The sequence below is a fragment of the Brienomyrus brachyistius genome, chromosome 13 (genome assembly GCF_023856365.1).
Source record: "Brienomyrus brachyistius isolate T26 chromosome 13, BBRACH_0.4, whole genome shotgun sequence".
NCBI lineage: Eukaryota > Metazoa > Chordata > Actinopteri > Osteoglossiformes > Mormyridae > Brienomyrus > Brienomyrus brachyistius.
Genome location: NC_064545.1, coordinates 20,585,203 through 20,609,898, shown reverse-complemented (window position 1 = coordinate 20,609,898; position 24,696 = coordinate 20,585,203). Strand labels below are relative to the sequence as shown.

At 43.3% G+C, this 24,696-nt stretch overlaps 2 protein-coding genes and 1 long non-coding RNA gene across 5 annotated transcripts; 2 read left to right on the top strand and 1 right to left on the bottom strand.

Moving 5' to 3' along the window:
* Positions 1–92: 92 nt before the first annotated feature.
* Positions 93–13,347, bottom strand: gan (gigaxonin). The gene is made up of 12 exons (XM_048973140.1): positions 13,235–13,347; positions 12,818–13,018; positions 10,182–10,296; positions 7,991–8,341; positions 7,535–7,755; positions 6,841–6,962; positions 4,368–4,480; positions 3,706–3,855; positions 3,442–3,578; positions 3,125–3,259; positions 2,765–2,874; positions 93–2,267 (listed from the first exon to the last, which is right to left on the bottom strand). Exons 1-12 carry the CDS (start codon positions 13,282–13,284, stop codon positions 2,086–2,088), a joined length of 1,887 nt encoding a protein of 628 aa, XP_048829097.1. The 5' UTR covers positions 13,285–13,347; the 3' UTR covers positions 93–2,085.
* Positions 8,331–13,544, top strand: LOC125706443 (uncharacterized). 3 transcript variants are annotated; one of them, XR_007381998.1, is made up of 4 exons: positions 8,331–8,465; positions 8,561–8,714; positions 10,567–11,304; positions 12,776–13,544. It is a non-coding gene; the product is annotated as an uncharacterized LOC125706443 (long non-coding RNA). The 3 variants fall into 3 exon arrangements; XR_007381999.1 differs by having other exon boundaries at positions 8,332–8,465; positions 10,567–10,888; positions 11,223–13,544; XR_007381997.1 differs by having other exon boundaries at positions 8,339–8,465; positions 10,567–13,544.
* Positions 13,545–20,303: 6,759 nt separating this feature from the next.
* On the top strand, positions 20,304–22,891 carry foxl1 (forkhead box L1). Its single transcript, XM_048973144.1, has one exon. The coding sequence runs from the start codon at positions 20,864–20,866 to the stop codon at positions 21,971–21,973; it is 1,110 nt and encodes a 369-aa protein (XP_048829101.1). The 5' UTR covers positions 20,304–20,863; the 3' UTR covers positions 21,974–22,891.
* Positions 22,892–24,696: the final 1,805 nt, after the last annotated feature.

Here is a 24,696-nt window from a genome sequence, read left to right as displayed (position 1 = left end):
TCACACGTCTGTCAATTTCCTCATTCTATGTATAAATATATGTATATGCTGAGATGTGAAGCATGGAAATGAGCAACATGCAGACAGTAAGGTATCAGTCCACATGCATATATTTACCACCGAAAGTAGTGCAGTGTTAACCTCATGCTTATGACACAGGGCTACCACTCAGCAGCAAAGTCATACATGTTTGAACTCGTAGGGTAACAAGACACGTCATCTTTTATAGCTGTCAATTACTGGAATAAAAAAGGAACCAAATTAATGAGAAATACCATACAGACCTTTTAGAAATCATTTATAAAATCATGTTTTTATCAACCTCAGCTAATGTTTTTTTGCCTTTTGATTATTTACTCAGCCTGTAAACTCAAGATTACGATCTGGATCACAAAAAGATGAAAATGAAAAATTACGTAAAAAGGTAGGCCATTCATGGAAAGGTTCAGAAAAACTAACCATAGAAGACATACGGAGCAAATATTAAAACCTCTATTCCCATACTGATAGTAAACCACATCTGACTAACATTTCTGCGATTTATCACTAAGGCAAAAAATGGTGTTATTTTCCCTCCTTTAACATCAAGATGGAAATTAAACAGTAAGATAACAGGCTGTGTAAACGGTGTGGAATGGCAGCTGAAAGTAGACTGTCCCCCCCAGCCGCCCCAAATAGAAGTGGGGGCCGGAGGGGTCCAAAGTAAACCACTTATTACACACAAACACTTTTATAACGGAAACCACCTCTAGCATGAGATCGGACACTGTGGACAATCCAGTACCATTTCCCCCCAAAAAATGCAAAACAATGTAAATATTTCTTCCAGTATTCTATCAAACTTCTATTTTTTGCCAAATGTACATTTTTTTTCCTGAATTAAGGAAATAGTAAGGTATTTAAACGTCTGACATGTTTTACAACTAAATAATTTGTTTTGGTAGAGATTTCGGTAGAAAGAAGTATGACACAGAATGCGTGTACTTCTTCCTTGGCTTTCCCGCCAGCATTTGGCAGGATGGTTTTCCATGGCACCGGCTGTAAGGTTGGTATGGTGGTGGGGGGGGGGGGGGGAGGTCACGGTTAAAAACATACCAGGTGCGTTCGAACAAGGCCAGCGCCCCTAGTGGCCTGCATGATAAGTGCACTGTGCAGTGTGCATGAGAAAGTGCCCGACACCTGTTAATACACACATTTCAATGGTCAAGTCTCACTGAGGACAGCACGATAAATACATTATGCAGTGACAGAACACAGGCACTCAAACACAATTACAGTAAGTTCGCCCTTAGGACAGCCACACTGCAGGTAGACAGTAACGACGGCTACAAGTTTTGCAACAGGCCGGTAATAATTGCTAATTGTGGCAGATACTCAGTATGGCTTTCCAAGACCAAGCAGTGGACGGTGCGTCTACGTGCAGAGTTATCTACTGTTACGCGCGTGTGCAGGGTTCCTGCATCAGCAAGGAAGTCGGTGCTGCAACCTGAGCACTCTACAGCTGTACCATGTCACCAAACAACGCAGCCTGGAAGATACTGGGACACTCTGTAACATACAAGTGAAAATAATAATTAAAAAAAATGTATAATACGTTTAAAAACTAAGGTCCCTTGGCCAGCTGTCCTCCCCCACGCAGTTATCAAATGTTCTGAAGCCTCTCGCAGAAATTCCTCCAACTGGGCTTCAAGTTGCATAATAATTCTTATGTTAAAGGAAACCGCAGATCCTCCTTCGTCGAAGTGTTTCTTTACACAAGCACCCTTTTAAAGCTTAATATGAGAACTAAAAGTAGTAAACACTGAGCTACTAGGAATGAGAGTACTGCAGCAGGTAAAAACCGTTAAAAAGTATTAGTGTTAGAAACGGAATGAGGCATCAGATCTTGCGTGTGGCGGGCTTGTAGCATAAGCGGGGGGTTTGGGGGGGGGGGACAGAGGAGCCCGTGCCCTGCCTGAGCCCCACTGTGGACAGAGCTCCAAAGCCTATTCAGAGACAGCTCAGGGTCCCAGGTGTACATCCGGAGGTGACAGGGTGGGGCGGAGCTTGGCCTGGGGGCGGGGCTCAGCCTGGGGGCGGGGCTTCCTATGTGGACTGGATGCGGATGCGGAACAAGCCCTGCTTCAGCTGCAGCCGGAAGAGCTTGCAGTTGGCGATGCGCAGCGCGGCACAGCCCGTCTTGCAGAGGTCGGTGGGCAGCATGGGCCGGGTGCGGTGCCAGGCACCGGAGCTGCGCCGAAACTCGCGGACGTAGTCGTAGCTCGTGCCTAGAGAGGAGAGGGGAGGGGGGACAGAGGGAGGCACTGTCACCAGGGGCATCGGTGATACAGACAGAGTCGGCATGGCAGTGCGACGGTTACCGCTGTGGCCTCATGCCAGCGGGGATGTCCTCCACATGCTCTGATCGCTCTAAACTGGTGTTTCTCAACCCGGTCCTCGGGGACCTCCAGACAGACCACATTTTTGCTCCTAGCACTCCCATACCAGGTGTTCAGTGTTCTTGATTGGCTAGGAGCTGAGAAGGAGCAAAAATGTGGACTGTCTGGGGTTTCCCGAGGTTTGGCTGTAGATGTATACTACAAACACGAGCAGAAACAACATCTATGAGCAGAGCTCATAACTCTCTATTGCGATAAATACAGTTTGTTTATTTGCACCCTACATACTTCACTGTGACTTTCTCTGAACACATCCCCACCCTTTCCCGCACGACAGAGGTTAAAGGTTAGAGACCCACTATGCTGTAGGACGGCGACTTGCTCACCGGTGTCCAGGTCTCCCACCACGTAGATGCTCGCACCAATTGGGACAGCACCATACACGAAGGATGAGCTTGTGGGCGCGCAGAGGCTCTGGTCATCCAAATACATCCATCTGCAAGAGCACATAAGACACAGAGCAGAGCGATGCATGTTACACATCAAGAAACTCAACGGCACCAACAGATATCCACCGTGACATCCCTGACCCCGCCTCCCTTTTAGTGATGTCGTTTCCCTTGCCCCACTCATATCCTTTTATGTAAAGAAGGTCAGTGCTGTAGCTGCAGTGTACAGCATGCGGAGCTTCCTTGTCTGCGCCCCTGCGATGCAGCTCCATGGAGTTTGCTTCAGCTTGGACCTACCTCTTCAGTTCTTCATGGTAGAATTCAGACTTGCAGGTCATCATCTGGCTAGACTCAGGGTTATCGGCGTCTCTGCTCCTCACGCCCCCGAACACGTACAGCTCCTGACTCACTCCACACGCCACTGCCCCAAACCTGGAAATGCAAGACGCAATGTCTCACAGGAATCTACAACTAACCTATCCCCAAACCCAGTACTGGCACCTCACTGAGAATCAGACTCTGAGAATCATTTCCAGTAAATTTTCATATAGACCCAAAATAACGAGGTGTCAGGTTAAAACTGCTTGATTCCTGTGCACAGCGGTGCAGTTCACCTCCTCTCCATAAGGGGGCAGAGTGCCGTCCACTGCTGAGTCCTGGGGTCGTAGCATTCCACAGAGTCATACAGCTTCCCATAAGAGCCGCCGCCCATGGCATAGATCTTCTTGTTCATAGTAGCATAGCAGCCAACCTGTAGGTGAGAGCAGGCAATACCATTACTCCTCAGGATGGGGTGAGATGCTACATGTGCATATTACTCATCCAACACTGTACCAGCTTGGTTTGCCCCTGCTGCTGTCTGCCCCATTGCTGCTCACCTTGCGCACCATGGTCATGCTAGCCCGCGCGCTCCAGCTCCTGGTGTGGGGGTCGTACACCTCCATGGTAAGGAGCTCGCTTGCTCCATCCTCACCGCCCAGCACGTGGATAAGGCCGTCGATCTCCACAATGCCGAAGTTCTGCCGCGCCTAACGTGGGCATGGGAGAGGCGGCACAGTGTACAATACTGCTCTCTGCTGGCCAGTGGGGACACGACACAAACACTGTGCCCTCCACACTGGTAAAGGACATACGGCATCAGTACATCCCCAGGATGTTCCCATGCGTGAACGCACAGGTGTGCCTGTCCTGGACAGTGATAATGATTACTGTATTCCTATTAATATATATTCACAAGTTGCAGCTTATAGGTAAAAGGTCAAGATATGGAATGTACATGTTACATAGATTAACAGGCGTGTACCAATCAGACTGCAGTGCCTAGATTATGCTCACCATACAGATTACATAAGACACTAATTGTTATTTTAGTGTAGACAGTAGCACTGTGTTTACTTGAAATTTACATCCTTCACACATGGACAAATGGTGCATTAAGGCTTCACCTCTAAGGGGTTAAAGCACCTGCAGGTCTGTAAACATGCCACACAGTAACCCACAAGCCTCGTACGCCCAATTTCGGGTGAGGGGTGTGTTTCACCTGGATCATGGAGGGGATGGGACTCCAGGTGTTGGTGTCAGGGTCGTACCTCTCCCCGTTGGATAGGACGGTCTTGTTCTCATCCATACCTCCCACCACAAAGAGGTAGCCCTCTGATTGTAGAGGAAAACAAGCAGTGAACCCACTGATTGGAGGGAAATGCAAGCGATGAGCCCACTGATGGGAGGTAAATGCAAGAGGTGAGCCCAATGATTGGAGGAAAATGCAAAAGGGGAACCCACTGATTGGAGGGAAAAGCAAACATTGATCCCTGCATCCCTTTACGCACAGTAACGGAAGATAGAGTGTCTTACAGACTTCAGCATTAAAGACTGCAGAGGATTTCTGAACATTTCCCAGAAGTGTCGAGTTGACACCTCTACTGAAGTAGCATTTCAGGAAAAGCATTCCTGTACAATAGGGTACAGCTTCATATTAACACAGAACTGCAGGACATACTTAATGTGCCGCATGTTTATAAACATATTATACAAGGGTTGGGCAATGAAACTGAAACGCAGGGTTTTAGACCACATTCGTGTATCAGTATAAGGCCTCATTTTTCGGCTAATACAGCATATGTTGGTCTTGGGAATGACAAGTACAAGTCCTGCACAGTGGCCAGAGGAATTCTGAGCCATTTATCTAGCAGAAGAATGGCCAGGTCACTTTGTGACGCTGGTGGATGAGAATGTTTCCCAAAACACCCCAGAGTGGCTCCATCATATTCAGATCTGGTGACTGTGCAGGCCATGGGAGATGTTGCACTTCACCTTCATGTTCATCGATGCCGTGATATTGCAGCCCAAGCCATCACTCATCCTCCCCCATTCTGCACCCTGGGCACACAGCAGTCCTGATGGTGGATCTCTTTGGGGCTTCTCCACACCACAACTCTCCCAGATGTGGGAAAGCCAGTGAAGATGGACGAGTGACCAAAGGTTTGGCTATAGCAGACCTATCATGAATATCGACCCTATGAAGCTCCACACAAACAGTTCCGGTGGAAACAGACGAGTCTACTGTAGCTGCCTGTTCAATTCCACAGTGAGTTGGGCAGCTGTGGTCTTATGTCTTTTGGATACAATCCGGGTTAGTACCCGGACGTCCATTTCAGTCAGCTTCCTCTTGGGTCCACAGTTGCTCCTGTTGGATGTGGTCCGTCCTTCGTGGTGGCATGCCGACATTACCATGGAAACCGTGGCTCTCGATACACCACAAAGACTTGCTGTCCTGGTCACAGATGTGCCAACAAAACACACACCAACAATTTGTCCTCTTTCGAACTCTGATATGACTAACAATATGTGATGCCGATTGCAGTATTTTATATACCGCCGTGCCATCGCTCTGCTAATTCAAGCGTCACACTCTGCTTCTACTGACGAAATGTGCAATCAGTGAAGAGTGGCTACCAGGCCGCACGTTTAGGCATGAAACCTGACACTACTGGCCAGTGTTTCCACTTCATTGTCCAACCCCTGTATGACAGGATCATAGCGGCAGACTAATTTCAGGTGCTGCAACAATAATGTTTTATACATGAAGAATATTCATTATTGAATACAAGTCGTCAAAACTAAAATGTTACAACAGAGAGACCATGTGTGTCTTTCCAGGATTGGGAAATATGCTGTCTGGAACGACGTCCCACGCCGCAAAGGAACCGTCATCCCTGCCGACGGGACAGCTGGGTGTGTCCGACACGAGGGTGACTCACCTCCACGTAACGATCAGTAACAATGTTTAAACGGAAACTCACATGGGTTCCTACAAAACGACACATTTATTTTCCCCCCATTTCCCAACCGATTCTCCACTGACTATAGAGCAGCTCCCAGCAGACCTGAAATAATGTTAGCTACAGCTACAAACGTAGGGCTGTTTAATCCGCATGGCTGTTCTTTTATTGCTTATACTGCAACCAATGAAATGTACGGACCCTGGCTACAAAACCTCGCTCATCACATAACAATAAAACTGCACAAGCTGCAGCGAGTGCGCAAAACAGCCCAAGCTAGCGACTCCCAAATCATACATTGCTTTTTTTTTTATATTATTTGCAGGAACAGGAGCCAAAGGAGCACAATTTGGACTTACAGTCCTCTTCGTCACGATAATTTCTTGTCATATTGGCGCAAATGCACATAAAATACGTACGTAGTCACGCCGTTACATTAATCGATTACCGCACGTATCCCTTTAAAGGTGAATTCGTACTTGTGTACCAGTCATGTCAATCCCTGATTATACTCTTCCTATCTCATGACATTAGATAGGAATTTCAGTAATACAGCCCCCGGAGCCCCTCCCACAGGAAGCTCAGGTCTCTCCAACATGTTGATTTTTAACTTTTGTGAGTGCAAGAACTTAACGTTCTCTTCTGGAAGGCCACACCTTTGCCATGGAGGGCGGACTAAAAGGCAGCTCAGAGTGCATATTCCCAGGGACGCGTGGGCCCTGTGAAACGAACCTGCGGTCACCACGCCGTGCCCGGTCCTGCCCACACTCATGGGCTCCAGCTCGATCCACAGCTGCCGGTTGGGGTCGTACAGTGGGCACATGCACCGCGTCACTGCTGTGGGCTTGCGGCTCCTACACAGGAAACAGGAAGGGTGACGTAAGCATGTGGTTCTATTCCACCCCCCTCCCTCCCCCCCTCTCTCTCCCAGACCCTGCAGGCCGTCCATCGCACATAATACACTCTTGCCATAATGTAAACCACGCACTGCCACGTTCAGGAAACACGGACCACAGAGTCCTTTCGAGAAAAGAAACTATACGGTCACATAAATTATAGAGAAGACATAATGGAATTTAATGAAATGACGAGTTGAAAAGATCTGATCAGCAACAAACAAAGCAAGTAAAAAATTTATGTGGCTTATATACTGTACTGCTAACCAGCTCCCAATCTCATCTTAAACCATCCAAGTTCATTCCTATTTCCCTTCACCCAACACTCACCCCATCCTTCTATTCCTCTATCCTTTTACCCTACTCCCAACCTTTCCTCTCTTACTCCTCTATCGCCCCACCCTACACTCTCACGCCATCCACTATTACTCCTCTGTCCCTCCATCCTACTCTCTCCCCATCCTTTTGCCATCTCTCCGTCCTATACTCACATCCCTTCCTTCCCCTTGGCAGTTGAATAGGACACTCACGCTCTATCCTCGCCCCCCACGATGACAATGCACTCGGAGTAACCACGGGGCTTAAAGGAGGCCAGCAGTGCCTCCCCCTGTTGGGGCGCGCCACCCAGAGGGACATGGCAACACTCCCGAATCACCTCCCTCATGAGGGGGTCTCCCAGCATCTGCTCCCGCAGATAGGTTTGGTCGAGCCCCAGTACCCACACCGATGCCATCACTTCTTTCATGTGGACCTAAGAGGGACAGATTGGTCAATATGCAAGGGAATGGATTTCGACTCTCCTATATGTAGCTTGAAGTCTAAAGAACAGTCGTATAATGCAACAAAGAGTAATGTGTCATGTTTTTTTTTTTTTTATTATTATTATTTGGTGTAGACCTGCAGGGGGCGATAACGGGACAAATGAAAGCAGGAATGTTGGGCCAGGAACATAGGCAGATAATGCCTGGGGAACCCCTCACTCTCACCCTCCGCGCCTCGGGGTCATGTGCTAGCCAGCGAACCACGGCCTCCAAGATGTGCTTCTCATTGCCCACGTTCAGCTTCTCCATGGCTAGGATCTCACACAGGCGGTCCAGCGGTAGCTCCAAGAACTCCTCGGTGGAGGCCACGTCACGGAAGTGTGTCTGCAGGAAGTCCGTGGCCACGTGGTGCACATGGTGCAGGCAGTAGTGCAGGGAGAACAGGCGGATCCCGATGCAGTTCTCGGCCGCAATGCAGCTCTCCAGAAACTGACAGCACAGGAGCTTCAGGTCAGTCATGAGCAGGAGGTCGGCTGCCTGCACCACGTCCTGAACAGTGTCCTCGCTCAAACTGATCTGCAAACACAGAGAAACCACATCCTGAACACACCGGCAGCGTGGCGTCATCAAGTTCTGAGTAATGAGCAGGAAGTTCTACAGTGCTGTTCCAGGCCATGGAGATGTACAGTCAGCTTCTAAGGTAGCACTTAACAGGCCCACAGGTAGCCCAGCAGATAAGGCTTTAAACACACTGGCTATTTTGTTTATAACCAAGATGCTTCCGGTTCCTTCCAGGAGAGCTGCCATGGTACCTTCTCAGAGCGGAAACCAGAATTTCATCAGAAGAACATTCAGCTGTACAGAAGGGCCGGCAATGACAGACAGAGGGTACAATAAAGAAACTGAATGTGCCAGATGATCGGAAATGTATGAGGAAATTCACCGGACCGTAAGTGCATGTCTGCCATTGACTGCGAAGGAATTTAAGCTTTGCCAGTAACAGGCTTGTAGTGGAGGGAGCAGACATGGTATTAGGAAAAAAATTGTATTAATTTATAATACAAATAATTTATAATATTAATTAATATTAAATGTATTCATTTAGAAAATTGTAATTTTATTGTAATTTTTACTAAAACACATCATTCTGCGATGTAGCGAATACCTACTAGTACTATTACTGATTAAAACAAACTCAAATGAATGTTGCGAAATTCCACCTCTTAAACGAATGTGTTCGGTGTTAAGTAAAGTTAAGTAAAATGTAAGCTGTTAGCACTTAGTGTTCTGTAAAGGGTTTAAGCCTCGCTAACAAAGATATGTGTTCCAGTAAGTGCTTAGGAAACAGGCAGGTTGAGGGGGGGAAAAAAATTCAACAACACTGACGTCACCATTTATTGATACAGAGATGACAAAGTGTCCCCTATCCCCTATCCCCCCCCCCCCCCCCCCCCCCCGAGGCTGAAGGCACGCCTTTTGTTGACTTTTCAGGAAATGCACCCAGAGACGTTTACCATGCCAAATAATCTTAACCCCACAGGTGCTAATTTGACGCTGATCACAAAGGGTTTTTCCTTGACTATTTTTAAGATCATTTCCCTCGACCGTCTCTGCCTCTTGTGCACGAAGGCTGCTGAAACAGGTGAAATGTCGCACTCAACATGACTTCATCTCTTCATCCACATACACAAAAACCACCTCTATGTGAGACCTTGTGCCTAAAGCTGACAAAGGCTCATTTCAAAACTGGTTAAACTCAACAATTAAACCCTAGTAAATGAGGGAAGAATGGCATGACTAACCACACTTTTGAAAAGAAACGATACACATGAAATATACATCCAGCTCTTCGGCAAACAGACACACCACTGCTGTAATGCAAAGAAGTGCACGTCCACAGGCTCACACAGAGAATGTCGCACCAACAAAACAAAATGATGCTACGCAGGGGACATGGTGACACTGCACAGGGGAGACACACGCACATGCAGTGCAGTGCAGTGTTTGCATTTTCCTCCAGAATTAGTCTGGAGACAGTGCAGCTCTATCTCATGTTCTTCAATGCCTTTATATTCTTTCGAAAACAGATTATTTTAATAATGGTTATACTAATATAACGGTTATCCTGAGCAAGGCTCTTCACCTCCAGTTGCTCTAGTTGCAGTGCACACTGGCTGACCCTGTGCTGTGATCCCCAAACTTGCATGCACCTTTGAATGTGTCTGTGTGTCTCGTGGAGAGCAAGACGGGGGAGGTAAACAGGCAGTATCTCCGTGGGTAGCAATAAAGCATAACTATTCTATTGTGAGAAATAACTTGCACTGTTGGCCAGACTCAAGAGTTCCAGATTTTACCCAAATCCTAAGCAGAACTGTAGAGAAAGAAAAACAGGCATGCAGACAGACGGGCAAACAACCTCTCCACTGAAGATATAGTCCAAGATCTGCTTCATGGTGGCAACGGAGATACCCTGCAACTGGATGGCATACACCGACCCGTCCTCCTTTGGGGGGTTGTAATTCAGCTTCGTCCTACAGACAGACACGTTTACATATGTTCATGAGGCAGAAGCAACCATCCAAAGCAATCAGCAAGAGCACTGTGAGCCAATATTTAGTCAAACTGCATTAGAATGCAACAAAATGGGCACGGTCAATACAGTCAACCAAAAGAAGCCTTCCCCATTCAGTGCATCGACCTCATTTACAGTGAGAACTACAGTACGACAAAGTGTGAGTGTTCCAGTGGCTAACAAGCACTGCAACATTACGGGTCATCAGTACCATCTCTGTTGTTTACAGGATTCTGGTTGTGCTGCACCATAAGCGCAGGCATAATACACGCCACTAGAGGGCTCTACGGCACAGCAAACAAGGTACAGTTGGGAGAACGTTTGGATTCATTTCTGCATGCACAGCTCCTAAAATGTGAAGTGATTTTCAAGTAATGGTAAAGATACGCAACACATACATTTTACATAGCCATCGAGGAACAAAAAAAATGTTTAAACAATCACTGTCATTAATGGAAAAAGCATCTGAATCTCAACATTTAGGAACTACTGGAACCTCCTTTATTGCCAGTGACCTCAACCAAAGGCTTTCTGTAGCTGCTGAACAGTTAGTAAGTATTCTGGCCCATACAAAACAGTTTGAGTATATATACTCAATCTTTGGGGATGTTTCACCTTAATTGCCTGCTTCAGATCGAATTACAGCAGAGTGTCAGCACTCTTATTTGGCCATGTTAACGAATTCCCTCTGAATCACACCATTTCGGAATCACTCCCGTGTTTTTGATCATTGTCATGTTATGTATCCCAGCTTCCATTTTCTAGATTATAGTCAGATACCTTTAAATTCTTAATACAATGTCTGTAGGAAGCATAACCCCTGACATAGGAACCCTGACCGCAGGAAGATGGATGCAACATAGTTTTTCCTTTTATAATTTAAAGGCGTCCAGCACCTGTGGCAGCAGAGCAGCCTTCTCGCCGTTCTTCACCACGCTGCTCAGTCTGAATACGTTTTTGTCTCAGGGTAAGCAGGTTTTTGTGTTCTCTAAAAATAATGCCTTTGTACCTTTACCAGGTAGTTCAGTATTTATCTCAATCCAGAACATTGCTCCTGCCATACTAGGGAATACTCGGGTGGTCATCGGCAAATTCAAGAAAGGTAGCAGTGGTTCTGTGAATGCAGTGGCTCCTTTACTGGCCTCCTCCCATGAACACGGCTCTGACTCATGACACAGGCATTGTTACGGGTTCGACATCCTTGTCTGCTGTTCAGGGGACACCCACTTGTAGAGAGATTAGCAACAGTGCTGAATTTCTTCCAATTGTAAACCATCTGCCTGACTATGATGGGATGGTGAGCAAAGTCTTCAAAAATCTTCTATATCCCCTTCCAGTCTTTTGAGTCCTTCTACTGAAGCCCTCTTTTGACTGAGCCATATTGAACTGTTGTGAGCAGGCAACCAATCCTGGTCTGTGTTTTTTCTTCTTCTTTTCTTATTATTTATTATTAAAAATCCACATGTGAAATGACCAGAACATCTGACTACAAGAGGTTAACATCTTCACATACATTTCCCAATGACCTTGAATTTTTGAGCCATCTATCCCAATGTGAAGTCTAAATGAAAATAAGATCATATTTTCAGATCCATTCACGCAGAAATGTACACAGCTCCAAAGGCTTCACACCCTTTTTCTGTACAATTGCAGATGATGCGATCCATAAACTACTCTGGGTGGAGCATATTTTTGGGAAATACGTCATCTTGTTACCTTTACATGGCTTACAAATCTCTTTAGAATCGACACTCAGACTCTGCCAGCCACCCTGTGGAGATAATCTTCTATTTCTAGCCAAGGACATTAATCATACATCTTGTTAAAGGTCTGATACTATTATCAGTAAGACCAGATCAATTTTCAGAGTATGGTAATGTATCACAATTTGTTGTTGCACTTTGGATGTCAAAGGCGCAAGCTCAAGAAAATGCATACTTCTCTTCTTATGGGCCCTTACACAAAATAACACATTCCTTGTGCACATGGACTAAGCTAATATATCCTCATCATCACTGCAGATTTTCATGACCATGTTAACACTAGCATGAATACCACCGTTTTTCATTGAGCCTCAGGCCCTGACAGAACAGATAAAATCGCAGGTATTTGGAGCTGCACCCAGTAACTAGCTTCTGTAGTTCGCTGGCCTGCAGACACCTGTCATACATTTTACAGTTACATGAGTCATCCCCAGGACAGAGGAACAGGCCCTCTTCGAACGTAATATGCTATAAAATATAAGTTCTGAATTCTGTAAGGCGTATTTGCAGTCTGTAAGGGTTCATCACAGCAAACCCTGTCCACGTACTGAGTCATCCTACGATTAGCAAGCTTTGGGAACAAAGTGTCCCGGCAGGTTCCCGAACCTACACGAGTTTTTGTTATGTTCAATCTTGAGTATTATCGAAGTGCCAACAATTACTTTCATACTTCAGAAATGGAAAGACAATCTCCATTGTGAACAAAACGGATCTTACCGAATATATGGACTGGCGGCAGCTAATATATTTTTCTGCACCGGGATCTCCTCGCCGTCCAGAACCAGAACGGCATCTTGAAAACACTGGTCCTGCCAGAAGGACCGAAGGGCACGGAGCAGCTTTTTGGAGTGCTGCGGGTCCGCCACGACAGAACCAGCAACAGCAAGATCTGACCCGGCGTCCGACGTCGTGTGAGGTCTGTAAAATTAAGGTATGAGTAGGATCATTTAGAAAAGTTACAGCACAGAAACATCGCCACTAATTTTAGCAAGCAAGCGAATGATATGCAAGAGCCAGTTCTGCTGATAGTAATTTAAGTAATATTGGGTGGAGCATATTTTTGGGAAATGCAAGACAAAATAGCAGCGCACATGCTTTAAAATCTTTTCCCAAACTCAAATAAAAATCCCTTACTGCTGCGTGCCCGAACCTGGCTCTCTTTTCGAGGGTCGACAACAAGCCATGATGTGCTTCGCCGCCGTTCCGGGAGTAACAACAGACTCGCTTGTTTTTCCCTAAACGTCATTTTCCGGCGCCTAAAAGTCCCTGGAAGATGACGCTAAATAGGAGCGCGCTGTACATGGGTTGTATCTTTCTGGCATGTTTTTCAGTGTAAAAATTAATTTGGATTGTAACCTTAAGATGTAAGCTGTTATATTCGTTTATGTTTAGCTTTATATCACTCATTGTATTGCTGTACAATAAAGGAACACCTTTATAGTGAGCAGTATGATTTTTTTGTTATTCAAAGCTATTAGTCATTTTCACGTGCACTCTATAGAAGTTAGAAATTGGAACCTGAAATAGAGAATTAGTGGATTTCATTTCTCCATAAATAATGTACCGATTTATTGTATCTGACAGGTGTTCAACAAGTTAATACGGTAAATTTACTGATTCCATTACACAATCCACCGCCATATGCTTGTAGACTTTGAGAGGGACACGTGTCCCCGAGTCATGTGATACCGCGTAGACGGCAGCGGTAAACTATAAGTGCCAAATCACTTGTGCTCAACCTACTCTGCAGACCTGAATCTTGTGTGATACTAATTTTCAAAAAATAGCGCTTAACTAGGAAAGGTATGACGGAGGAAATGTCATATGCAACACCAGTCACTGGCAATAGTTAGACACTACATATTTATCTGGCCAGTATCATGTAAGTTTTTTTTTGTGCACTTCCACTAGGGGGCAATAGTAGCAAGCACAGAATGCTTTTAATAGATTTATATGTAGATAAAATGCCCTTATTGTCCTTGTATTCGTAGCAAGTATCCCATCCCATCTTCTTATGAAAGCCAAGCTTCTTGTCAGAATAGATCAGTCATTTCCCTGAAACTCCTAGAGCAGCTTTTGCAGTTTGGAGTCTTGCTTATTTATTTATTTATTGCTTGTTTATTTTCTAAACATTTGCTCCCTATAATATCACATATATCTATTTTCATTTATTTCATTGCAATACTTTTTTATTAATTTAATCATATTATTGATTAATATCAGGAATATGTTTATTATGGCAAACATCCTTCCATCTATCACCATAACCGCTTATTTGTGGGGGGTTTGGAGCCTATCCTGGGAACAAGGGACATAGGCAGGGAAAAAGTCTTAGCAGTCACCGACACACTGCAGGGCACACATACGCTCACAATTACAGGGCCAACTTCACCAGAATCACCAATTAACTTACTATGCACACTGTTGGACTGTGGGAGGAAACCTGAGCCCCAAGTGGAAACCCATGCGAACATGGGGAGAGCATGTGAATTCCACACAGAAAGGACCAATGCCCAATCTGGGGATTGAACCCATGACCTTCTTGCTGTGAGGCAGCAGTGCGAACCACTGCAAGCATAATATCCATTTAATTCACGTAAATAAAACTACGAAAACTACTAGGTGGACCGAATGGTTTGCTTTTGAAGCTGAACGCACACAGCATCCACCCATTTCTACAACCATTTATCCAGGACATTCTGACAATTAGACAATCCATGCAGGAATTTCAGGGCAGGAGCCTGAAGATATCAGTCTACCACAGAGCATGCACACACATACACACACGCACACACACACACACACACACACACACACACACACACACACACAAACAACCAGAGAAACAGATGATCTCACACACACACACACACAAACAGCCAGAGAGACAGATGATCTCACACACACACACACACAAACAGCCAGAGAGACAGATGATGATTGCATGCACACACACATTTATTTGTATTCATGTCATTATGGGGACTCCCCATTCTCCATTAATTATGGGAAAACCCTAATCCCAATAATGACACCCTTACCCCCTACCCAGCCCTAACCTTACCCATAAGTAACCAAACAAAATATGACACTTTTGACATGTAATATATACATAACCCACACACACAACATAAATTATGGGCAATTTAGATATGCCAAATTCACCTAACCACATGTTTAGGACTGCGAGAGGAAATCCGCACAAACGTGAACTCTACAAACAGAGATTCTTAACATGTTAAGGATGCTGGTGTAACATCGGCCCGAAGTATGACTTTTTCAATGTTTACATAATTACTTGAAAAGTGTCATTAATTCAGCGGTTTGCTTGCTGAGCAATACTTCAGCTAGTGCAGGTGATGCTAGCCATCTGACTCCAGTCCCTAGTAACTCTACTTACAAAATCCATCTAGTCATGTATCATCCATCCATCCATCCATCCATCTTCTAATTGTTTATCCTGGTCAGTGGCAGGGAACCTGGAGCTAATCGCAGGCAGCAGGGGGCACTAAGCTGAGGTTCACTCTGCACAGGATGCCAGTGTTTGGCCCATACACCCTCACGCACATCCATACACTCTGGGTGGTTTAGATGAATAGTCTTTGGGTTGTGACATGAAACCACAGTTTCCAGTCGAAGGGCTGGACTGTGGGTCCCACACAGCAAGTTTTGCAAACCGAGGGGTCTACCATGATATGTGGGGGTGGGCGGTGATGTCTCACAAGATCAATTTTGCAGGCCCAGTTCACACCTGCCCATACAGTTGCCCTACAGTAAGTCACACATGGGGCACGAGAACAGAAAATCGCCTAAAAAAATCTGGGAATTAAGCAAGTGTCTTAAATACGTAAACACTCACGCTACACTGAGATGGCGATCGGCAGGAATAATACAGAGCATAATAAGTTACACCCTCCTCAGAAATCGTATGTGACACGTTATTAGTACACAATTCCCAAGTTATTAGTACTGCGCCAGGATAGATCTTCACAACTTACAACTTAACTTATTATTCCAGTTCATTTTTGGTAACACGTTACTTGCTTGCTTGCGTGCTCGAACTTGTTTGTTAATTAACCACAAACTACGTCTTAATTACATACTGATTTCATGTTTGTTCATCATTAATGCATTGTCGCGCATTTTTTATCGCAAATACGATATTTTCTATTATATCTGTTAATTCTGTAAACCTTTGCGAGCTACTGAAGGAAGTACTGTAGGAACAAATAATGAATAACATGTAAAATACTAATCTCATGTATGTTCATCACCCATCTTTCATATTAAGTAGCAACTACATTTTTTCATAATTTGCACATTAGTAATTATCGGGTTATTGAAACCCCCTCAAGTAAAGCGTTACCCATTTTTTTCCAGACAGGTTCCCAACGTCATATTTTTTTTAACTAATAGGAAATTTATAGAATATTTATAAGCCGATGTATAGGGCGTTTATAGACACATTCTCTTTTTTTTCTTTTAAGGATTTTTAAAAGCTCAAGTCTATTCAGATCTTAAGAATTAAGTGCTTCACTCTGCGAGTGATGTGTTTTAAGGGCAATGAGATTACAAACGAAAAATGTATTGCATTAAATGCAATTCATCATTGTTTGCTCTTGAAATTTATTTTAAAAATGTAGATTAAAACAATGAAACAGTACCAAAACCACACACACACACGAGTCATATTTGTTTATATATTGTAAAGAGGTTTTTCTGTGGGTCATAACAAATGAAAATGTATTTACTGGAATGGAAAATATGCATCAAATATCAGATTTAAAAAAAAAACTTCCATACTAAAATGGACTTAAAATATCGATTAGTAAGCAGTCTTATTAAAAAACTGCCGTCATTTTCGCGTTTTCTACTATATTCGCATTTGTACATTAAAAAACGAATTGCATTTAAAGGCTTAAATTGCATTTAATGTGAACGTGTTTTGTAACGATATGCAATAAGTAAACAAACATGTGATCTAAATGAATGCTTAAATTATTATTTAAATTGACTTTTAAATAATTGGTACTTAAATATTTTTTTTAGAAATCATTGTTGTTTAAAACATTTTCATCCAATACTACGTGCTTGGGTCCATAATTATATCAGAAACCATTACGATTACTTGTCAAGGTCACTCATCAAATTTAGTGGGCGGACTCTCCACAAAATCTAACATTTAATTGGTTACATTGCAAAGTTACAACAGATCGATCTCGCCTTGTAGATCGAATTGTCATTTATAACCGCGTTTTGTCTGTTCCATCCTAATGCCGTGTTACTCACACACACACGCACGCACACACACACACACACGCACGCACGCACACACACACACACACACACACACACACACACACACACATGCACACACACACACACACACATCTGTTTTACTGCAGTAGTCCCCCGTATATCCGCGGGTGATAGACCTATCGCGGATGGCCGAAATCGCAGATACCGAACAAACGGCGGAGCCCATGTATAGTGTGATTTTTGTGTGCATAGAGTTTAATTGATAAATTATCCACAATTAGACATAGCCATCACTAAACTCATCATGCTAAACTCTCCTGAATGAAATGGATTCTGACGTTTTAGTCTAATTCTCAAAAGATGATAGAGCAATGAAAAAACATCATGTATCAAGGGATAACGGAAAAATCTACTAAAGGAACTTCTAAACAACAATGTACATATTTAACATTTTCTTTTCACCAAGGTAAACTGCGGCTAGTTGATACCGCGGATACGGGGCAATAAAAGAACAGCCATGCAGATTAAATAGGCCTCCGTTTATAGCTATTACTAACATTATTTTGAGGCCAATGAAATCTTAACCGTTATCCTAAAGTTAGGAGAGTTTATACCTAAGAATTTGGAAAGTTAAAGGATGTAATACGGGCCCAGGAGGGCACAGACAAAATTAGTTTATAAATGAGAATTTAATAGACTGTAGGTAAGGTCTATCTGTGGTGACGGGACAATGTAACCTATCAGATGTTCTGTCTGGAGTTCGCTCACTAAGTTTGATAGGTGACTTTGAGAGATAATTTTAATTGTTGCTGGTATAATTTAAACCGTAATTTAGATAATCATTTAAATAACATACTGATAAATAATCTTTAAAATCTGAATTTTCATTTAAATAATCATTTAAATTACACATTTACTGAATATTGTTACAAAGCATGCTCCATAATTTATAAGGCTTAAGAGATAATTTATTTAAATTGTATATTGCATAATTTTATGTTGCAAGAATGTTTGAACAAAAGACGCGGTTTAGGTATTCTATTGATTTATTAACTTTCACAAAGCAGTGTCAGGGCGGTAATTTATTGTATTATAAACACGTAATCCTACCGGATTCCAAATCAGATTTGTCGCATGACCATTGTTTACGTCATTTACAAACTTTAAAAACACAGAAATCGTTATTGTGTGATGAAGGCTATTGTGACCTAGACATAATTTAGATAAATAGATCTTCCAATGTAAGCTACTTAGTTTTATAAACGAAAGTCGTAAATCATGTGCAACAAGCTCAGTTTCCGAGAACAACTCCAGTTCGAAGCTTATATACCATTACATTTCTATAACGAGTCTTGATTATTTATTATTTGTATTGACCAAGTCACCTTTGCAGGCGGAAAAGGAAATTCCTGGAGGCTTGAATATAACGGAATATTTGAATATTTGTATTCGTTTTAATAGCGGAGCTTATAGCCTATGTTTCAATTAATATACTTCAAACTGTTTATTTAGGACCTGAAAACAAATATTCGTGCCACAATAACCTTTTAGCATCCAATTACCCAAATAAGGCTTTCGTTGTGCAGCTGATTAGTAGCCTATGCGGATATAGTGACCGATATCAACTATATGAATGTTATCAAGTTCGTGATAGGTGCTATAGCAGTGCGATTTTTCGATAGTATAAGTTCTGTGAATGGTTACTGTTAATGTGTATGGTTTTATGTCATCCTACACATTCTGTGGTTTCGGGCAAACACTCACCAAATGTGCAACACGAGGTAATGATGCATGAACTGAGGTGTATACCAGCAATTTACTGATATTGCTCTATCTTTGTATTTTAATGGCAATGTTTGTTACCATTACGCGCCAGCGCGTTATTAATTTATGCTGCTGATTGAAATGCCAATGAGATTTGAAAAAATCTTTGCAATCTTTAGCTGTTGTCAAGTCTTGTAATCCATATGCTGCGTAACCTTCTAAATGTTCTGTGTGAATTAGGCTAAATGTCATCCAAGTTATGTTCGGACTAAGGAATGATTAATTAATGACTGAATAGGCCTATATATTCTGAATATTATAGGCCCTACAGTGTAAAACGAACAAAAACGTGTACGTGTACATGACCATACGATAAATGCCACACAGCCTGCAACGTTATCAGAACCAAAAATATTATGTTTGATTATTTTGTAGTTCAAGATTTCAACGACCCAGATGTGATAGTTGGCTTCAAGGCTCTCATTTAGCCCGAACGCAGTTGATTAGGTTGCTGACTAGTTAGTATACAAATCCCTGCAGATGTTTGCTGGTTCAATAAATGATGCTAAAAAGCAGAAAACCAAGGAACTCGTGAAACAGGGCGAGCTGAATAGCGGATGCACGCGCTGTCACTACAGAGCAAGCGAGACTGTTGATTCTTAGTCTTGTTTCTCAATGAATCACCGCCTGTAAAAGGAAAAAAAGACAAATGAAGAAAGGTCCCGAGTTTATCCGCTGAAACATCCAAACTCGTAATGTAAGCACGTACCATCTGTGTGCACTTGTAAAGTTGTTATAATCCCTCTACGTTTTATAAACAGGAAAATACATAATATAAAGCAACAGGAACGCATTCGCAAATAATACAATTTACCTCCACGTCCTGCCAGATTTCCCTTTTATGGTAGTAACTCTCTGTGGCCCGTATGGTAAACACGGTAAAAGCGTAAAACACTGTGTTTGCTAACTTTCTTCGGGCTTTAACGTATTGATAAGAAATCATTAAATTATACGGAAACAAAATTGCACACTTCAGAAATCTTCACGTTTCTGTTTTCTTCCCCCCTGTAATAAAAATGCTTACGGGCAAATACAATGTCAAAATATAACGATTAAACATTTTCTCATATATTTTACGACAAAAGATCACAATCCGAATGCAGTTGTTGAATCACATTAATACATATCTCAGTCTTAGAGAAAGTTACAGGCAGTCCCAGAAGACGCTTTGTGGCGTTTGCTTGTTCTCTCTGTGTGAGCAACTTTCATCGTCGAGGGTGGACGTGATATTTCAAACATCAGATCAGTGCGTTTATGTATTGGGTGCCCGGAAATTTTTCCAAATAAACACAGCTTGATTCAACTTGGGTGGGCAGACTTATCAACAGACTAATTCTATAAACAAATGAAGGAATAACCAAGCACTCCATTGGCTGGTAGGAAAGGGACAGGCGGAGAGAGAGCAGTGGGTTTCTGCAATGAAAATTTAATTAATGTGGGTGGGCTGAGAACACAACGAGTGTTTATCATAGATAATTTATTTTCCAGCGCAAAGTCAACATAAAATAGCAAACTTACAACAATTATTTAACATTTTTAGGCTCATGAGCCAGACCCGCGGTGAGAAGCTGTGAGACGCCGCAGAGAGCAGAAGGGGAGTCTCGGTCCGGTACTGATTTGCTGCGGAATCAAGGCAATTTTGGTACTTAGATCTGAAGCAAAAGAGAGAATTTTTCAAGTATGAGCCTTTACAGCAGTCGACTCCAATCGCTCGGGATGCCGCCCTCGGCTTTGAATCTTTCCAGCTCTTCTCTTATATACGTCTACAGCGGTGACAGTAGCGGCATTGTGCCGGCTTTGGGGTTCGCTTCAGCTCGGCAGGAGCCCCCGCAGAAGCCGCCCTACAGCTACATTGCCCTCATCGCCATGGCCATTAAAAGTGCTCCGGAGCAGCGCGCTACGTTGAGCGGGATTTATCAGTTCATCATGGAGCGATTCCCTTTCTACCATGACAACAAGCAGGGCTGGCAGAACTCAATTCGTCACAATCTGTCGCTAAACGACTGCTTTATAAAAGTACCGCGGGAAAAGGGCAGACCCGGTAAAGGTAGTTACTGGACACTTGATGCCAAGTGTCTGGACATGTTCGAAAATGGGAACTACAGGCGCAGGAAGAGAAAGACCAAGAACCAGGAGTCCCTCGACACTAAATCGTTGCACAAAAGGAACGGATCGCTCGTCCCTCCTCCTTGTTCCAGACCCCCCGCAAGCGTTCAGGTAGAAATGGGAGAGAAGGGAACCAACGAAACGGGGGTAGAAGGCGCCGGGAAGCGACGGCAGCTGAAGGGGGAGAATGAACAGGAGGATTCGGATGGAACACATGAAATGCCCACGAGTCCCTCAACCCCAACTTCCGCTCAGGACTGGTACAAGGCATCAGAGGGGGACAGTGGATTAAGCTTTGACTCGGTAGAGAAGGGTGGCAGCGTTTCATGGGTAGATATGCAGCACCATAGAGGAGCCACCCCTATCCAAGGCAATGAGTCTGCGGCCGAAGAGGCGGCCCGGGCCAGATCTCCCCTCGAAGGAGTTCATTTGTCCACCCGTGCGTCCAGACCGAAAGGAGTGGATCAAGTTAGCGGCACCCGAACTGCGCCAAAGTCGAAAGGTTTCAGCATAGACAGCATTCTGGCAAAAAAGGGGAATCAAACCCAAAGCTTCCCGGAGGAGAGCTATGCGCTGAACGCGTCGGTGATGATTGGAACCCGCGCACCACAACTCTATCAGATCGGATTCCCCATTTGCCCCTACCTGTCCATTACATACCCAGATAAAATATTCCATTTCTAATGAAGAGAATTAGAATAATACTAGAGACTCCTCTAATATACCCTCAAAGATCCTGTGTTACTGGTCCAAAATATGCAAATATACACACTTTTGGTAGGAGAGAATACGTGTTTTTTTCGTATTGTACTAATTGTTGTTTCATGTTGTGACAATGATGTTTCTGCATATATCATGTTTAATTCATTAGAGGCCAATTATTGCGTCTTTCAAGTAAGGAACTTGGAGACGAAATTAATTAAGTCAAACCTTTTTCCAGTCCTAAGGGTGCCATGGCAGCTAGTTCGGCTGACCCGATTTTACCGCTTTCTGTCGGATGTTTGTCTTTGTTGAGGTGACCTGAGAAATGTACCAACTGTTTTTAAAAACTCTGACACTAAATTCTTATGTTCTGCTTAACATTTACAGCAGTAAAAATTATAATAGAACGCTCTGCGTTGCAAAAGCGTGAGGCCGATGTGTTGCGTGCAGTATGCATGCAATTGGGAACAGCGAAACTCATACCCATGTAAAACTTAAAATTAATGATGACTATCCGAGGCGTGTGCATGTCCTGCACTCTGTCTGATCACTGTAAATGCGAGCAGCACTTCGCCGTGATAGTAAATAATTTTACATTACATTATCTTTAACCCTCCCTTTGTAATTGTGATCTGTTTCAATTTTCACGTCCGCAAAGCGGATGCGGACTGCAGCCCGCCGCTCTTGCTATGACTATGGGCATCGCCGTGGAAAATCTAGGTTTGCATGTTTGATGGGCTGGTACTGAGCATCGGTGTTAACGTTTCGTAAACGTTAATAAAATTTCTATTTTTATATGCACATTTGTCGCTTGATTTAAACATATTAGTTATGTAAACTCCAATTGTGAGTCAACTGTGTGTTTTTACAGTTCTAAAATAAATATTTGATTACAATGATTTGAAATGTGTATTTATTTTTATGTTTTATTGTTGTTCGTATATTGGTACTATTATACACGAAACGATGTAGGTACACAGAATCATTGGCTGCCGAAGTGAGGCGCACATACATTGTCCGACTTGTCTGGTGCCGTCTCAGTGTCCATACAGTATGCAGATGCACGTGCAGAAACACACACACACACACACACACACACACACACACACACACACACACACACACACACACACACACACACACACACACACACACACACACACCCTTAGAACCAGCACATGCGCAGGTATGGTACGTACACGGTGTTTTAAATAGTGCGTGATGTTTCCACAAGTGTGTTATCCGACACCAAAGAACGAACCCCTAGCCGACTGGCATTTTAAAACAAAATTACCTTAGTGAAACTGACTCCATAGACAACGGTCTTGTATTTTTTTACAAATAAAAACTTCATGTTTGCTCAGTAAGTAACTGGTCCATGCATTCCGATATGCCATTTTATTTCATAACCGGTCCCATCTTAAAATAATATGAATGAGTAGAGACGGGAGTAATAATGGGACTCCAGGCTTGAAAAGCTGTTAAATCGTACACGCGCAATGACACCTGCATAGTCATCAGACAAATGCTGCAGAAATATTTCTGTGCTTAAAACTTGCCTTTCTTGAATACAGCACTACTCGCCTCTGCTTTTCTCTAAATATAGCCCGAGGTTCCACTCCGCTGAAGCTCTTGCTGCGAATCAGGAATGCGCGCGGAGATAAATAAACCTTCCTGCGTTCACGCGGAGGGACTGGGGGCTCCCAGCATTTCCTGTGTATATGTGATTATTTTGGCGGAACCTGTAAATAAGACGTCACCCACAAATGAAAAGTTAAACTTGGAACTTTTAAATATATAGACCTATATATATATATTTCTTCAGTGTTCTGGGTGCGATTTTTGTCTGTTAAAAAAGTTATAAATGTATAAAGCTATAATATGTGTTTATTGTTAGCAAACGTATCTTGTAGAAAGTAAACACATAATTGATATATCAGTCGTTGTCATTGAATATTTTATTTTCACACAATTGGCTTTTCACAATAAATAAAAGGCTTATATTATAACCTCCCCAGTATTACTTTGTGCGTTATGCGGTTTGGACATAAAAAGTTCTTTTACTACTGCTGTCTGGTCTTGGTTGTTTAAGAGGGCACCCGTATATTTTAATTATGCATGATTTTCTGGTTTATTTAACAGCACCTCTGTGTATTAGTACCTCCTGCGACGTGAGTGCCACCCGTCGCTGCTCTTGTATAAGGCCCACTGAGATGGGAATCGCAGATAGCATCTCCTCCACGTGGGTGTTCCACACTTAGAAACAATGCTATAGCAAGTAGCGTATGGTGCGATTACAGAGCAGGAAAGCTGAAGAAAATTCGCGACTGTGTAATCGCACAGTCACTGGAAGAGTAAAAGCGGACAACTAGTCAGAAAGAATGGATGAGACGCTTGCTTTTGGTACAATGGGGTATCACCAGCCGATACGACCGTGTTAATGCCGGGATGTAAATCATGGAAGCAATGTATTCTATTATATTGTATTCTATTGTATTGTAAACATCTAACTGTAGTAATGCTGGTTGGCTTAATGGGAACTGAAATCTATTTACAAGTCCAAGATCTAATAGTCTATGTCTCGTGACGGATTGGCAACATTCCCGTATAATCAAATTCCTCTAACACCGACGTAACGACAGAATAACCAGGTACTCCAGCCCCCAGCAAAGTCACGAAGTATTCAGAAGCTAAATGGAGCATGC

Coding starts and splice junctions, on each gene's coding strand:
- gan (XM_048973140.1), bottom strand. CDS start 13,284: ATGGCTTGTTGTCGACCCTCGAAAAGAGAGCCAGGTTCGGGCACGCAG. Junction 6,963..7,534: donor GTGGGGGGCGAGGATAGAGC/GTGAGTGTCCTA, acceptor TTTCCTGTGTAG/GAGCCGCAAGCCCACAGCAG. Junction 2,268..2,764: donor GGTGGGAGACCTGGACACCG/GTGAGCAAGTCG, acceptor TCTCCTCTCTAG/GCACGAGCTACGACTACGTC.
- foxl1 (XM_048973144.1), top strand. CDS start 20,864: ATGAGCCTTTACAGCAGTCGACTCCAATCGCTCGGGATGCCGCCCTCG.